Source organism: Cebus imitator, unplaced genomic scaffold (genome assembly GCF_001604975.1).
Source record: "Cebus imitator isolate Cc_AM_T3 unplaced genomic scaffold, Cebus_imitator-1.0 Scaffold83, whole genome shotgun sequence".
Lineage (NCBI taxonomy): Eukaryota > Metazoa > Chordata > Mammalia > Primates > Cebidae > Cebus > Cebus imitator.
The window spans coordinates 6,890,782-6,907,392 of NW_016107398.1; the positions used below are offsets into that span (position 1 = coordinate 6,890,782).

General features: G+C 36.6%; 1 protein-coding gene across 7 annotated transcripts in view; it reads left to right on the forward strand.

The window, feature by feature from the left end:
* The window catches only part of FUT8 (fucosyltransferase 8), a 320,765-nt gene that overhangs the window by 214,030 nt on the left and 90,124 nt on the right, over positions 1–16,611 (forward strand). For all 7 annotated transcript variants that reach the window (XM_017534019.2, XM_017534018.2, XM_037740462.1 and 4 more), the window contains one exon: positions 6,741–6,855. In XM_017534019.2, coding sequence (XP_017389508.1) covers positions 6,741–6,855 — 115 coding nt within the window. The remainder of the gene's footprint in view (positions 1–6,740; positions 6,856–16,611) is intronic.

A 16,611-nucleotide genomic window follows, 5' to 3' on the forward strand; every position in this document is an offset into this window, starting at 1 on the left:
AATAGAGACAGGGTTTCACTGTGTTGGCCAGGCTGGCCTCAGACTCCTGACCTCAAGTCATCTGCCCACTGCGGCCTCCCAAAGTTCAGGGATTACAGGTGTGAGCCACTGCACCTGGCTTAGTTTCTTTTTTTTATAACTAAAGTTATATTTAGGTCTAGAGAAATTAGATGATTTAACACAGGCTAAGTAGCAGAGCTGTTTTACTCCAAAATCATTTCTCGTAATTGCTAAATACTTAGCTTTTCCGAGCTTTATTTTCTCTTCTACACATGAGAATATAATTTCTATAGCACAGCATTGTGATGATTACATGAGGAAAAATACATAAAATACTTTACATAGTGCTTGACACATTATAGATTCTAGTAGGCTTTGGTCAGACATATTAATACCTTAGGAACGCTTTTTTTTTTTTGAGATGGAGTTTTGTTGCAATGGTGCAATCTCGGCTCACTGCAACCTCCGCCTTCAGGGTTCAAACAACTCTTCTGCCTCAGCCTCCTGAGTAGCTGGGATTACAGGTGCCCGCCACTACACCCAGCACATTTACCCTTAAGTGTTAATTCCTTCACCTTCTTGCTTAAATTACATCTCTGTGCTGGCCCTTAGGGGAAACTTCTCTTTTTTTTTTTAAAGCATGGTCTTGCTCTGTCACCCAGGCTGGAGCACAGTGGTGTGAAAACAACTTGGGCTAAAGTGATCCTTCTGCCTCAGCCTCCAGAGTAGCTGGGACTGTAGGCATGTGTCACTGTGCCCAGCTAAACTTTTTATTTTTTGTAGACAGGGGGTTTTGCCAGGTGCCCAACCTGGTCTTGAATTCTTGTGCTCAAGTGATCCTTCTGCCTCAGCCTCCCAAAATGCTGGGATTATAGGCATGAGCCACCCACCTGTACGAACTTCTCCCTTTAACATTTTGAATCAAGCGTAAACAAAAAACCCTCTTTGTATTTGGTTCCTCGGCAGCATAGAGGCAAACTAGAACTCTTTTTTTTTTTTTAAACAGTTTTATGACTATTAAAATAGAGAAATTAGCAGAAAATACAAAGAACATAAAACAATCAATTTTTGAAATGGAGGTTTTAATACCTGGCATAGGTGGCTTGCTTTCGGAGTCATAAACTCTGTTCTACTCGGCTGGGCATGGTGGCTCATGCCTGTAATCCTAGCACTTTGGGAGGCTGAGGAGGGTGGATCACATGAGGCCGGGAGTTTGAGACCAGCCTGGTCAACATGGTGAAACCCTGTCTCTATGAAAAACAAAAAAAAAACCTCCCTGGGCATGTGGCACACCTCTGTAATCCCAGGTACTCAGGAGGCTGAGGCAGGAGAATCACTTTGACTCTGTAACGTAAAAGTAAGAGCATATTGAATTTCCTTTTAACCTTCAACAGACATTTGCTGATAAACTGGTTATTCCACTGTATGATATCTCCAGAAACAGTACTGTTATTTAAAATTGAGACTTGTGCCGGGCACAGTGGCTCACACCTGTAAGCTCAGCACTTTTTGAGAGGCCAAAGCAGGTGGATCACCTGAGGTCAAGAGTTCAAGACCAGCCTCACCAATGTGGTGAAACCTTATCAATACTGTAAATACAAAATTAGTCGAGTGTGGTGGTACATGCCTATAATCACAGCTACTTGGGAGTCTGAGGCAGGAGAATCACTTGAATCTGGGAGGCGGAGGTTGCAGTAAGCCAAGATTGTGCCACTGCACTCCAGCCTGGCCAGCAAGAGCAAAACGTTGTCTCAATCAATCATTCAATAAAGTTGATACTTGGAACAAGTTTTGTGATTACTTCTATTTGATAGGTAGGAAAAAACAAATGACCACATTCGATTATCATGAAACCTATGAAATATTTAGACATTGCTGTATAAACATTTGCAAAATGAATAAATGAGATATAAGATAGTTTCAATCTGAAAGAATATACAGTTAACCACAGATAAGAGGAAGAATAGTTTATATTGTTGTCTATAAGTATAGCTTCTTTTTCTCTCTGTCTTTGGAGGAAGATATGCATTCATCAGGTGGGAATCCCACCTGCTGCTCTTACTGTAACATCTGCCTCTTCTCCTCCCTGCCTGTGCCCAAGTCACACAGGGCTTCAGTTAGTGACCCAGGTAGGTGAGGTCTTTTTCCCCACTCTCCACCTGAGTGGCTCCTTTTTATCCTTCAGGTCTCACCTTAGATATCCCCATGACAGAGAAACCTTGCCTGAACCCATTGTTTATATCCCTGTGCTCAACAGATTATCATACCATTTTATTTCTTGTATTTATAAAATTTACCATAAAACGTAGTTGTTTTCTTCATTTTTTGGCTATCTGTAAGCTTCATAAGAAAAAGTAATATAACTGCTTTCCTCAATATTGTATCTTAGGGCACAGCACAGATGATTAATAAATATTTGTTAAACAAACAAAAAAAAAATAGATGGGAAAGAGGCTCATAAAACTGAGAAGATGTTTTAAATTTACTTCTAGCTGAGCTCTGTAGCCCTGTTATAGTTAAAGACTTCTGTGTGTCCATGAGCAACTCACAATCTCATACAGATAGTGACTTCCCCACCACCCCCAGTAACTATAAAAGAATACTGTAGTCTACAGAATAGTCCATAGGGAACTCAGTTTTATAATCTGAAAAAACTTAAAAGTTGAAACTTTGCCCAACCTAAAAAACTTAGATTATTTCTTACATTGTACGTTTGGTTTTTGCAGCAGAAGTCTCCTTCATGAAAAGAAAATGTTTTGAATTCTAGTTGAGAATGACAAATATGAAAATGGACAAGGCATCACATATTGGCCTCTTGCCCTGTTTAAAAAGGTTGAAAATGGAAGTAGCTAAGCTGCAAAGTGTCCTCTGTGTGTGAATAATGTTGACACATGAAACAAATGTCTAAAGTGCTTCACAAATGGCACTGTTGTTCCGAAGCATTGTTCACAGTTGTTCCACTATTAATTTAGGATGAATAGTCTAAATGGTGGGTAAGATTTTTAATTTTTATTTGTATTAATAGTTTCACTTTATTCAAAGGGGCTATTATCAAGTATTCTCTGTTAATCATGTGTACTTCTAATGGCTTTCTGTGATAGTAAATAAGACTTTCCTGTGGGCTGCCATTGCATTTTTACTAAATAGTTTAGCATCTAGTTAAGAACCAGGAATAAAAGAGTACTAAGACTGTGTCACATACTCTTAGGCAAATCACAGTTGTCGAGAGCGTGTTTCACTATCTCTTAAGTGATTCCTTCTTATTGATCAATCCCCTTCTTCTGGGTGTTATAGGGAACTCAGTATCGGGTCATTTTTATGATTGACCGTCAGTACCATATGGTACCATTACCCACATCTAATGGATCCTTCCTCTTAGTGGTAGAATTATTTGTGGGTGCTCTTCAGATACAATGTAAAAGTTCTGAAACAACTCCTGAGGGTCTCTAGCATTTAAAAAAATAGCTGCTATCACATATATTACTATTTTGTGTGTCTTACCACTATGCATTTTTTAAAGAGCTATATGGAAGGTATTTTGAATACTTTGTCTCAGAGATGTCAAAATAACTTTCCTAGGACACAAAGTTAGTAGGAGGTAGAACCGAAATTGAGAAATTGGTATGTCTGGCTCCCAAAGTTCTCTCTTCTGATTCAGACTTTCTGATTTTGGATGTTTACATTGAGCAGAGTGCACATTATTGTGCTCTGGACCTACTACTTTGATATTTGTTAGCGTGGTAGTTAGAAACCTGTTGCTTGGGTTTGAATTCCTACTCTGACATTTCTGAGGTTTGTGACTTTGAGCAAATTATTTTAACTCTCAATGCCGACATTTCTTATCTAGCTCATCAGATAATTGTGAGAATTAAATGAAATAATGTAAAACACTTAAAATAGATGTACTTATTTATTATTGTTGTTCTTTTTTTGTATTGTAATACATCAGTTTTCTCTAAGTACTTTTGGAATCTCCAGCTAATGCTTTATGTTTTTAGTTAATACAATCATTGTAAGTGATTTCTAGATGTGTAATTTTGTTGACAATATAAATAAGTTTATAACTTTATAATTTTCATAATAATCTATACTCTGAAGCATGCCTTAAACAGAGGAGTTAATACAAAGTGTTGAGAAAGGGATGAAGCTGGAGCTACACCTAGGTAAGGATTATTCCCCAAACCTCTCTACCATCGAACTGGATTTGTAAAAGATAAAAATGATCATCATTATCTCATTATATAAACTCTTAAAGATTTTTCTTTTGCTACTTTTTCATTCATCTATTTAAAGATATTTATTGAATATTTTGCTGTGACATGCACTACTGTGCATGCTGATTTAAGCAACAATAAAAAGAAAACAAAAAAATAAAATTTAAAAAAGCAACCAAAAAAAGTTTACTCTTTTGGAGCTTAAATTCTAGTAGGGCAGAAAGATAAGAAGTAAGTGATATTGTACATTGGAAAATGATAATTACTTTAAAAAAATAAGCAGGGAGGGACTGTTAGTAGCAGTGAATCCATATCGGCCTGCAGCAACTCAATTCTTGCCTCCTTGGAGAAAAGGATTTGGCCAGAGGATCGTAAGGCAGAGTGAGAGATCTATGCAAGTTTTAGAGCAGGAATGAGAGTTTATTAAAATGTTTTAGAGCAGGAATGAAAGGAAGTAAAGTACACTTGTAAGAGGGCCACGCGGGCAACTTGACAGGGTCAAGTGCGCTGCCTGGCCTTTGACTTGGGCCTGTATACATTGCTGTGGTCCTGGGGTTTGCATTTCTTCTTACCTGATTTTTCCTTGGGGCAGGCTATCTGCATGTGCAGGTGGCCTGCCAGCTCTTGAGAGGGATTGTATATGCAGTGTGTTTACTGAAGTTGTGCATGTGCTCATTTGGGTCATTTTTTGTCATACCAGTTGAGTGTTCCTAGAAGGAGGTCATATAACAGTTAAACTCTGCCATTTTGCCTCCTAGCACGCATACTTGAGCCAGCTGACACAACTCTTGAAATCTTATCAGGAAGCCGCTGATCACCAATTTCAGGTGTTTTCTATTCAGGAGACTGCCTTTCCCTGGCACCAGCTGCAACCAGTTAAATTATTTTAGACAGTTTAACAACTACCTGACCATCACCTGATGGTCACCTGACATTGCTGGGAGTCAAGGGATACCTTCTCCTGCCCTCTCTTGTCTGCCTAGCTACTTACTCAAACAGGAGGAAAGGGAAAACCAAGAGAGACAGGTGATAGGAGGGGGTGTTGGATTTTTAAGTGGGATAATCTGGGAAAATCTTATGAAGATGGTGACATCTAAGCAAAGATTGCAAGGTCATTTAGGTGAGCCATGTGAATAGATATCTAAGAAAAGAGCATGCCAGGGCAGGGAGAATCAAAAAGAAAAGCTCTGGAGTAGGAATATACCTGGCACTGTCAGGGGTTAGCAACAAGATCTGTGTGACTGAAATAGAGAAATCAAGGAGGATGGTAGTGGGAGATGAGATCAAAGACAAAGATGAGATTAAAGTGAGCCACGTTGGGTGGGGTCTTTTAGGTCAAAGTAGTAATTTTGGCTTTGACTCTGAGTGAGATGAGGAGCCCATTCATGTTAAGAGTAGTAACATTATTTGCCTGATGTTGTAACAGGATCTGGCTGCTATATTGAGAATAGACTTTAGGCATAGGCAATGGTGGAAGCAGGGAGACCTTGTTAGGAGGTGGTTGTAATCCAAGTGAGAGAAGATGGTGTCTCAGTTGGTAAAAGTGCTGGTGGTGATACATGAAAAATTAGAAATTAGCTATAAATTTGCTGACAGATTTGCAGGGGATGTTAGACAAAGAGAGACTCTTGCTTTTTACTTTTCTTTCTTACTAAATGCAAGTCATAATTTTTATTTCATGCAATATAAATAAAACCATTTTTACCAGCCCTAAAGTTTCTCTTCTTAATTTACTGGGGATTTTACTTCACTCTGCAGGAAATCCAGCACATTGTGATGGATGCTACACAGAGTGGGAATTACTGGTGCTAAACAATCATTTTATTAGTTTAAACCAGGACTCAGCAAATTATGGCCCAAAAACCAAATTTGGCTCATTGCCTATTTTTATAAATAAAGTTTTATTCAGACACATCCATACCTATTCATTTGCATATTATCTAGGGCAGCGTTCTGCTACAAAGGCAAAGGATCTTAGAGAACAATAGAGACTAAAATATTTACTATCTGGCCCTTTAATGAAAAAGTTTGCTGGCCCTTGGTTTATACTGCTATGAGTTACAGAAAATTTTTCCTCATCTTTTTCCTGTCATTCAGAATGTTTAAATTTGAAAACAAAAATTAAAACGGGGCACGAAATGATATTAGAGAGAACCAAGAGGCACTGTTCAAATACTAACATCAACTTCGTCCTCTATGTTAATCTATTCATTCGTTTGCTTTGCATATTCACTTTCCTCCAGATCTCTGTAGTGCTTTGTCTGTGTTGGGAAACAAGTGCAGCTGACTGGCTTGAACAAAAAAAAGTATATTTTCTCAACAGTGAAAATTTACTATAGGAATGAATATTGGATGTTAAGAGACTAATTTTTGAATTTCATAATCTTGATAGAAAATAAAAGATGAGTACTAGCATCAATGTGAGCATCAATCTTTATGAAGAATTTGGCATTTTTCTTAAGACTTTGTGTAATCCAGTGAAGCAGTACAAATAAGTTAGACCTCCAATGTTGTTTGTTTTAACAGGTCAATAATGACGGATCTATACTACCTCAGTCAGACAGATGGAGCAGGTGATTGGCGGGAAAAAGAGGCCAAAGATCTGACAGAACTGGTCCAGCGGAGAATAACATACCTTCAGGTAAGAAGGTTGGGTTAAGAATAAATTGGAATGAAAAAAAAAAAGGATTGTCATATAACTAAGAGTAATAATTTCAGTTAGGTTTTAGTCTTCCTGGCCCTTGCCTTTTGAAAATAATTGCTTACACATTTTACATATTTATTCAGAAAGTCACCATGTTATGCCTTGAGTGGAATACAAAGATGGCTAAAACAAAGACCCTGTCCTAAAGGGAGCTGCTTTTTACACACACGCAATACAGAACAAATATAGCATGCTACCTTTTTTAGGAGAGAAACAGATGAAATGCTTATTGGAGTGTTGAGTAAGGAGACATCAGGGATAGTTTTGTGGCTAATGTATGGTTTGAACAGAACTATAAAAGATACTTAAGTAGGATTTGGACACACAGAAATGAAGGAAAAGAATGTACCAGCTGGAGGTTATCATGTAAGCAGTGGCTCGTAACTGGGAAAGAACAGTACAGGAACTCATATGGTAAGTGTGGCAATTCACTTTGACTGGAATTTTAGCTTGCGTGAAAGGAGGGATGGAAAATAAGTTGGAAAGGTAGGCTTGGAAACAGATTACAGAGGTTAAGTTTAATGGTACATAAACAGTAAGTGGTCACTGAAAGATTTTATTTGCTTTATAAATGTTACTATAACAAATAGTAAGTTTTGGTAAACATCAAGTCTCAGTCCCTTTTAAATTAATTTCTCCTAATTTTTTGTGTTCTTTCTAGTTCTTATTAATATGCACACACCATCTTACATATTTTTAAGGAAATAATTTCTAAGCATCTTTCTATTTTGGAGTCACAACCTGCTTTTGAAAGGTTTTATATATAATAATGGTATGATGAGAGTGGTACTTAAGTGATACTAATTTGAAAGTTGTATTTTAGTTGAACTTGATATTTGAAGAGACTAGAAGCAGGGAGACCATTTAAGATAAGAGGACCATAGTGCAGGTAGGAAGTATTAAGGTATGTGGCAGTTTGCATTGGAAGTGAAGAGACAAATTTGAGAGAGATTGGGAAGATAAAATTGATAGGCCTTTCCAAATAGATGAAAGAACTGAAATGGCTGGGATAATGGGAACATCATTATCTGATGAGGCACTGAGAGACAGAATAGTTTTCAGGGGAAAACAATGAATCAGTAAATCTTCAAATCTCAAAAATGTTTGAAGTCGAAATGACCATGGAACATCCCCCACCATCATCCTTCTCTAATGCCGTGGATGGCATACTATCTGTGTATGTTCTACTTTCCCTGTAAGATTAAAGTGTTGTATAAAAGCAAAAGGACAGCCAGTGATGTGGTTCTGTGTATTTTAAGGTGCACATTTTTCTACCTTTAAAGAGGAAAAAATAGAAAATCAAGTGTTTAAAGATATCGTTAAAAACCAAACTGATCTTGGCATGCTGTCTTGTTCTCATACCCACATGGCCATTCATCAGAGGTGTGTGCAGAATGAGAAATACTTCACCTCCTGTAGGGAAGAGGTAATTATCTCCTATCAACTAGAACCTCATTCAATGAACTATAAACAGCTGGTGGTGCAGAACCATCATCCTTATTTAAAATGGAAATAACGGTGATTTCTGAACCTTCCATTTCCTCATATTCACTAAATTTTCCACCAACTATATTTAAACTGTGATCTGGTGATAGTTCGGTTACCTAAACTGTAATAAGTACCTGCCATCTGTTTTAGTTTCTTTTCTCTTTCTCTTGGTTTTTAGGTGGGCAAGTACTTTCACCTGTAGTGCTGATTTGATCCTCTATATGCTGATTTTTTTGGTTCTATATTAGAGAATTTCACTTGCAAATCTTGCTAATGATTTAAAGCTACATTGGCTTTTTAAATCTTTTCAACTACAGCAAAACCTAGCACTTTACTTGGACCTTAACTTCAGTTTCAGATATTGCCATTTAACAAGTTACTACTTTCATGCTTTTCCTTTGCCCTGCATTCCCCCATTGGAAGGAAAAGGTGATTCTTTAATATTCAAGGAGATGGGGAAAATCTCAGTAGGATAAATGTGCATGGAAAAGTATTTTTCTTTTTTTTCCCATAGGTTATTGGGATACAGGTGGTATTTGATTACATAAGTTCTTTAGTGGTGCTTTGTGAGATTTTTGGGCACCCATCACCCAAGCAGTATACACTGCACCATATTTGTGGTCTTTTATCCCTCACTCCCCTCCCACCCATACCTCTAAGTTCCTAAAGTTCATTGTATCATTCTTACGCCTTTGTCTCCTCATAGCTTAGCTCCCACATATCAGTGAGAACATATGGTGTTTGGCTTTCTGTTCCTGACTTACTTCACCTGTACCTGTAAGTCCCCAAAATTCATTGTATATTCTTATGCCTTTTTGTCCTCATAGCTTAGCTCCCACATATCAGTGAGAACATACTGTGTTTGGTTTTCTATTCCTGAGTTACTTCATTTTGAATAATAGCCTCCAGTCTCATCCAGGTCACCACAAATGCCATTAATTCATTCCTTTTTATGGCCCAGTAGTATTCCGTCGTGTGTGTGTGTGTGTGTGTGTGTGTGTGTGCGTGTGTGCGTGTGCGTGCGCACGCGCGCGCATATATACACACAACAGTTTCTTTATTCATTTGTTGATTGATGGGCATTTGGGTTGGTTCCACAATTTTGCAGTTGTGAATTGTGCTGCTGTAAATGTGTGTGTGCAAGTATCTTTTTCATATAACAACTTCTTTTACTGAGTAGATACCCAGTAGTGGGATTGCTGGATCAAATGGTATTTCTACTTTTAGTTCTTAAAGGAATCTCCACACTGTTTTCCTTAGTGGCTGTGCTAGTTACATTCCCACCAGCAATGTAGAAGTGTTCCCTAATCACTGTATCCACGCCAACATGTACTGTTTTTTGATTTTTTGATAATGGCCATTCTTACAGGAATAAAGTGGTATCACGTTGTGGTTTTGATTTGCATTTCCCTGATTCTTAGCAGTGTTGAGCATTTTCCCATGTTTGTTGGTCATTTGTAGATCTTCTTTTGAGAATTATCTATTCATATCCTTAGCTCACTTTTTGATGGGATTGTTTTTTCCTTACTGATTTCTTTGAGTTCTTTGTAGAGTCTGTATATTAGTCCTTTGTCAGATGCATAGTTTGCAAAGATTTTTTTTCCTGCTCTGTGGGTTGTGTGTTTACTCTGCTAACTGTTCCTTTTGCTGTGCAAAAGCTCTTTAGTTTAATTACGTCCCAGCTATTTATCTTTGTTTTTTGTTGCATTTGCTTTTGGGTTCTTGGTGATAAAATCCTTGGCTATGCCAGTGTGTAGAAGGGTTCTTTCAATGTTATCTTCTAGAATTTTTATAGTTTCAGGTCTTAGATTTAAGTCCTTAATCCATCTTTAGTTGATTTTTGTGTAAGGTGAGAGATGAGGATCCAGTTTCATTCTTTTACATGTGGCTAGCCAGTTATCCTAGCACTATTTGTTGAAAAGGGTGTCCTTTCTTAGCTATAAGTTTTTGTTTGCTTTGTTGAAGATCAGTCGGCTCTAAGTATTTGGCAGTAAATAAATTTGTGGATTCTCTATTCTGTTACATTGGTCTATATGCCTATTTTATACCAGTACTGTGCTGTTTTGGGGTCTATGGCCTTATAGCATAGTTGGAGATCAGGTAGTGTGATGCCTCCAGATTTGTTCTTTTTGCTTAGTCTTGCTTTGGCTATGTGGACTCTTTTTTGGTTCCATAAGAATTTTAGAATTGTTTTTTCTAATTCTGTGAAGAATGATGGTGGTATTTTGATGGGGATTATGTTAAATTTGTCAATTGCATTTGGCAGTATGGTCAGTTTAACAATATTGATTCTACCCATCCATGAGCATAGGATGAGTTTCCATTTGTTTGTGTCATCTGTGTTTTCTTTCAGCACTATTTTGTAGTTTTCCTTGTAGAGGTCTTTTGCCTTCTTGGTTAGGTATATTCCCACATATTTTATTTTATTTTTTTGCAGCTATTATAAAAGGGGTTGAGTTCTTGAACTGACTCTCTGCTTGGTCACTGTTGGTGTATAGAAGAGCTACTGATTTGTGTATATTAATGTATCCGGAAACTTTGCTGAATTGTTTTATAACTTCTAGGAGCTTTCTGGAGGAGACTTTAGGATTTTCAAGGTAAACAATCATATTGTCATCAAACAGTGACAGTTTGACTTCCTCTTTACTGATTTGGATGCCCTTTCTTTATTTCTGTTGTCTGATTGCTCTGGCTAGGACTTCTAATACTATGACAAAGAGGAGTGATGAGAGTGGGCATCCTTGTCTTGTTCTCAGATGGGATGCTTTCAACTTTTCTCCATTTACTATTAAGTTGGCTGTGGGTTTGTCACAGATAGTTTTTATTACATTAAGGTATGTCCCTTGTATGCCAATTTTGCTGAGAGTTTTAATCATAAAGGGATGCTGGATTTTGTGAGTGCTTTTTCTGTATCTATTGAGATGCTCATGTGATTTTTGTTTTTAATTCTGTTTATTTGCTATATCACATTTATTGTCTTGTGTATGTTAAACCATCCCTGCATCCCTAGTGTGAAACCCACTTGAACATGGTGGATTATCTTTTTGAATGTTGTGGGATTCGGTTAGCTGGTATTTTGTTAAAGATTTTAGTGTCTTATTTTCATCAGAGATACCAGTCTGTGGTTTTCTTTTTTGGTTTTGTCCTTTCCTCATTTTGGTATTAGGGTGATGCTGGCCTCAGAGAATGAATTAGGGAGGGTACCTTCTTTCTCTGTCTTGTGGAATATTATCAAAAGGATTGGTACCAATTCTTCTTTGAATGTTTGGTAGAATTCAGCTGTGAATCTGTCTGGTCCTCAACTTTTTTTTTATTGTTGGTAACTTTTTAATTACCATTTCAGTCTCTCTGCTTGTTATTGGTCTGTTCAGGGTATCTAATTCTTCCTGATTTAAGCTAGGAGGGTTGTATTTTTCCAGGAATTCATCTATCTCCTCTAGGTTTTCTAGTTTATGTGCTTAAAGGTGTTCATAGTACTCTTGAATAACCTTTTGTTTATCAGTGGAATCAGTTGTAATATCTTACATTTAATTTCTTAGAGGTTATTTGGATTTTCTGTCTTTTAGTTAATCTTGCCAGTGATCTATCAATTTTATCTTTTCAAAGAGTCTGCTTTTTGTTTCATTAATCTTTTGTATTTTTTTGTTTGTTTTAATTTCATTTAGTTCTGCTGTTCTGATCTTGGTTAATTCCTTTCTTTTGCTGGGTTTGGGTTTGGTTTGTTCTTGTTTCTCTAGTCTCTTGAGGTGTCACCTTAGAATGTCAGTTTGTGCTTTCATTCTTTTTGATGTAGGCATTTAGGGCTATGAACTTTTATCTTAGCACCACCTTTGCTGTATCCCAGAGGTTTTGATAGATTTTGTTATTACTGTCATTCAGTTAGAAGAATTTTTTAATTTCCAACTTGATTTTGTTTTTGACTCAGTGATTGTTCAGGAGCAGGTAATTTAATTTCCATGTATTATACATGGTTTTGAAGTTTCCATTTGGAGTTGATTTCTAATTTATAGTCATACATAGCTCAGTTATGACAAGAAGTTTGGTCTCAATTTTAGTCTCCTATATATGGGTTTTACTTGAGAGGAGCAAATTTCACAGGACATAAAGGAAAATTAAAAAGGCACTCGGGGCAACTAGAGTTTAGTGGGACAAAGTCCATGGTTGTCAAATCATTTTCTCTGTAGAGTTGAAGGCTGTATGGCATGGTTTGCAAAGATTAAACTGATTAAAAGATTATAATAATCCAATTGAAGACAACTCCAAGTATGCTGTTAGGCTCAAACAGAATGGATCAAGCAAATCTCCTAAGGGCTTTAGTCTTTTACTGTATGTGTTTATCTAAAAAGTTTTTTACCCAGAATGTGAACATATAATATTGGGTTGTATTAAATGCCATTTTGTGCTGGTCTTACTCATGTGTTACATAAATCATAACAGATTAAGAAAATGCTGTTGTTTCTATTTCTGTAATTTCTAATGAAGTCCATTTTTAAAACTGCACATAGCTGATATATATTCACCTTGAGTCCACATTTTACCATAATGTAAGTCATTTTCCTAGACTTGTGGTTGATTTAATGTGGAAGAGATTATCTTTAGAAACTGTATGTTCTGATTTCTAATCAGCTCATATTAAACAGGCACAATGAGTGAGATCCATATACTTCAATGCCTTAGTTTTCTAACTTGTTTGGAGCAGTTGGAAGTTGGCAGTTCTCATGAAGAGAGCTGCTAGTTAGGGCACATAGCTTCTGGGGAAAGCTATTTCCCAGTTTAACTTGAAAACATCTGTCTTCTGGTATAGAAAAATGGATTTTGTTTTCTGCATAACTCCAACATTGATATTTTAAGCAAAATTAAGCCCATTTGAGGTGAACAAAGTATGTAACAAGAAAAAACAATAAAGATTTATTTATTTTGTAGAGATAGGATCTCCCTGTTGTTGCAGTTGGCTTAGTCCCTAGTTCAGCTAGCTCTGAGTTCTTGTTCCATGACCAAGAAGAATAAGGTATGTGGACACCAGAGAGTGAGATCAAGTAGGATTTATTGAATAAAAGGAAAACTCTCAGCAAAGAGAGGGGACCTGAAAGCAGGTTTCCAGAAATGGAGCTGATTTCTGGGTCTTTTGTGTGGCAAAAGCCAGGAAGTCTTCTATGGGTTTTGCCTAAATGGGAGAGGCAAAACTCCCACCTAGGGGTGTTGCATCTGCACATGCTTGGGGTCGGCCAGAGTGACTCCATCTTGGTTATTACTCATGAGTGCCTAAGCCACACCCACAGTGCTAAAACCACAGTGTTAATGTCGTGTTAATGACATAATGAGCTGGGTCAAGTTGAGGACATTTAGGTTGATTTATTGTAACTGCATCTAAGTTGGGACAGCTGTTTCAGAGCAACACCCTGGCATAAGGGGGAAATTCTTAACCACCTTTCTTCCTGATAGCTGCAGAGGCAGTGAAGGTGCTATCCTGTAGTTGTTCCTCTGAACATTGGCCTTCTCTGTCCTTCTCCCGACACCCTCCCACTCTGTCTGCCTAACCAGCCCCTAACTGCCTCCTCTCTCACTGTGTTGCTCAGGCTGATCTCAAACTCCTGAGCTCAGGCAGTCCTCCACCTCGGCTTCCCAAAGTATCAAAATCACAGGCATGAGCCACTGTGTCCAGCCAAAAAGATTTTTGGTTTCCCTCCCATATTTTGCTTGCTTTGGTTTATGTTTTGAATAGGACTTTTACTGGAAATTGGTAGATTATTTTTCTTTTTTTGAGAGAGAAAAAAGATATGAAAATGGAAAACAACCATTTCACTTTTGAAATGAGGATAGAATTTTTTTTTTCCATTCAAAAATAAGTTTTATTGGAGAAATAGAAAGCTTCTCCAGTAACTGTGTTTTGGAAAAGATCTTTTGGAAAAAGGGGACTGTTAATGCCGGGGTTACATTACTGAGGCAATTAAACATGCATTTCAGCTTATGGGATCCCCTACTCCAACACAGGATTTTCCTGATCCTATTTTTCTTTGACAAGACTAATTATTTAAGATATTCTTAAAGCCAGAATATAGCAATAGATATTATTTATCTGCTTGTGTACTGACTGTGAGATCAAATTATCACATATTATTAGAGTTGTGAATTGTGTTCTACCAAGTAATTCAGGTAGCATTTGTATTTCTGCGTAACCTAAATAATGCCAGAAGTGGTAATATCTGTAACTCATTAGGAAAAGTTACCACCTTCACTACATTAAAATATTTACTAAATGCTTAATACAACTGGAATGGGAAGAAACTTTCAGAGCTTTTCCCTATTCGAAAGAAATTTTTAGTTTGAGGTGAGACCAACTAGGAAAAAGCAGTTTTTCAGAACTAAAACCTAAGAGTATAGTGAGAAAAAAGGTACCTTTTCCAAAAAAAAAAAAAAAAAAGAAGGTGAGCAATGTGACTAAGGACAGAACAAGAAATGGTAGTGGATATGGTGTCATGGGTGGATTTCATGATGCAACAGAGGGGATTGCTGTACTGGAAGTTGACTAAATATATAGGCTGGTGATTGGAAGTAAAGAAGAAAATTTATTGAAGGAAGTTTTCTAAGCATTATTAAAAACAACTTTACCTTGAATTCTTACAGATATTACAGAGCCCTTGCTTGTGGGAACTTAGGTCCAAATAACTAGTTCATTGGTGAATTCATTCCTTAAGTATTTGGATGTGCCAAGCATTAGGTACATTGCTGGGGATTTAGTCATAAATTGAATAGACATGATGTCTACTCTTAGGAAGTTTTAAAGTCTAGTAATTTAAGCTTCCTGACAGTATTACTTGATTGTCTTCAAATCCACACACACATATACACTTTTGAAACTCCCTACAAACTTTGTTTTGATCGTTGTATTTCTGATCCCTTTTTTTTGGATCTTTCTGCTATTTCCCATCTCTCTGGTACACTAAGTTTTCTGTTGGGCTCCTTCATCATTCCCTTTTAGAAAGCTTTTATTATGAAACACTTTAACATACATAAAAATAAGAGTTGGTGGACCCTTTTGTCCTCATCACCAAGCTTTATGATCAGTTTTGTTTCATCTGTACTGCCACTGCTCCTTACCATCTCCAGGTTCACTCTGAAGGAAATCCCAGACATTTTATAATTTCAGCATGAATTTCTAAAAGATAGTTTTTCAAAACATAACTGCATTCTGTTATGTTTTATTTAATTAAAAATATTATTAAAAATAATAAAATAACTTGTATTATTTTATTTAATTTGAAGATAAGAACTTGGAAGAATAATATATCATATCTGTGTTTCTTACTAACATGATGCTACATTTAGCTTTAAAGAATTTTCTCCAAAACAAAGTGCTACATTAGAGTATTAACATGGAATGGATCTAAATAAATCAGTTAATGAGTAAATGAATTACCAGTTTAAAACAAGAGTAGCATGTAGAGTGTAACACTAAGAGAACTGATACATTATGATACCTTTAGTTATATGCTGTACTGTAGAGCCTGGAACACTGCCTAGCATAATTATAAATATTCCATAAATATTGTATGAATAAATTAAGAACCTAGCCTTAATTGACTATAGAAAGGAATTTAAAACAAAAGAAAAATAGAACCAGATGTTTGCCACAAATATGAAGGCTTACTGATGACTTAAACTCAAGGGTAGTCTCTTCATTGTTTGGCAGTAGTGTCTTTTTTTTTTTTTCTTTTACAGCCTTATTTATATATAATTGACATATAATAAGCTGCACATATTTAGAGTATACAATTTGATAAGTTTTGACATATACATACACCCATGAAACCACCACAACAATCAAGACTCTGAAGTGTGTTCATGTCCCTTTGTGTTTCCCCCACAACTCCATACCTTCATCCCCATGTTTAACACAGATCTGCTTTCCATCATTATAGATTAGTTTGTGTTTTGTAGAGCTGTATATAAATGGAGTCATACAGTACATACTATTTTGTCTGGCTTCTTTTACTCAGCGTAATTATTTTGATATTCATCTATGTTGTATATATTGATAATTTGTTACTCTTAATTACTGACTGGTATTCTATCATATGATTATGTCAAAATTTATTTATTTACCTGTTGACAAACACTGGGTTGTTTCCACTTTGGGGCTGTTATGAATAAGCTGTTGTGAATATTTACGTACAAGTCTTTCTATGGGCATATACTTCTATTTTT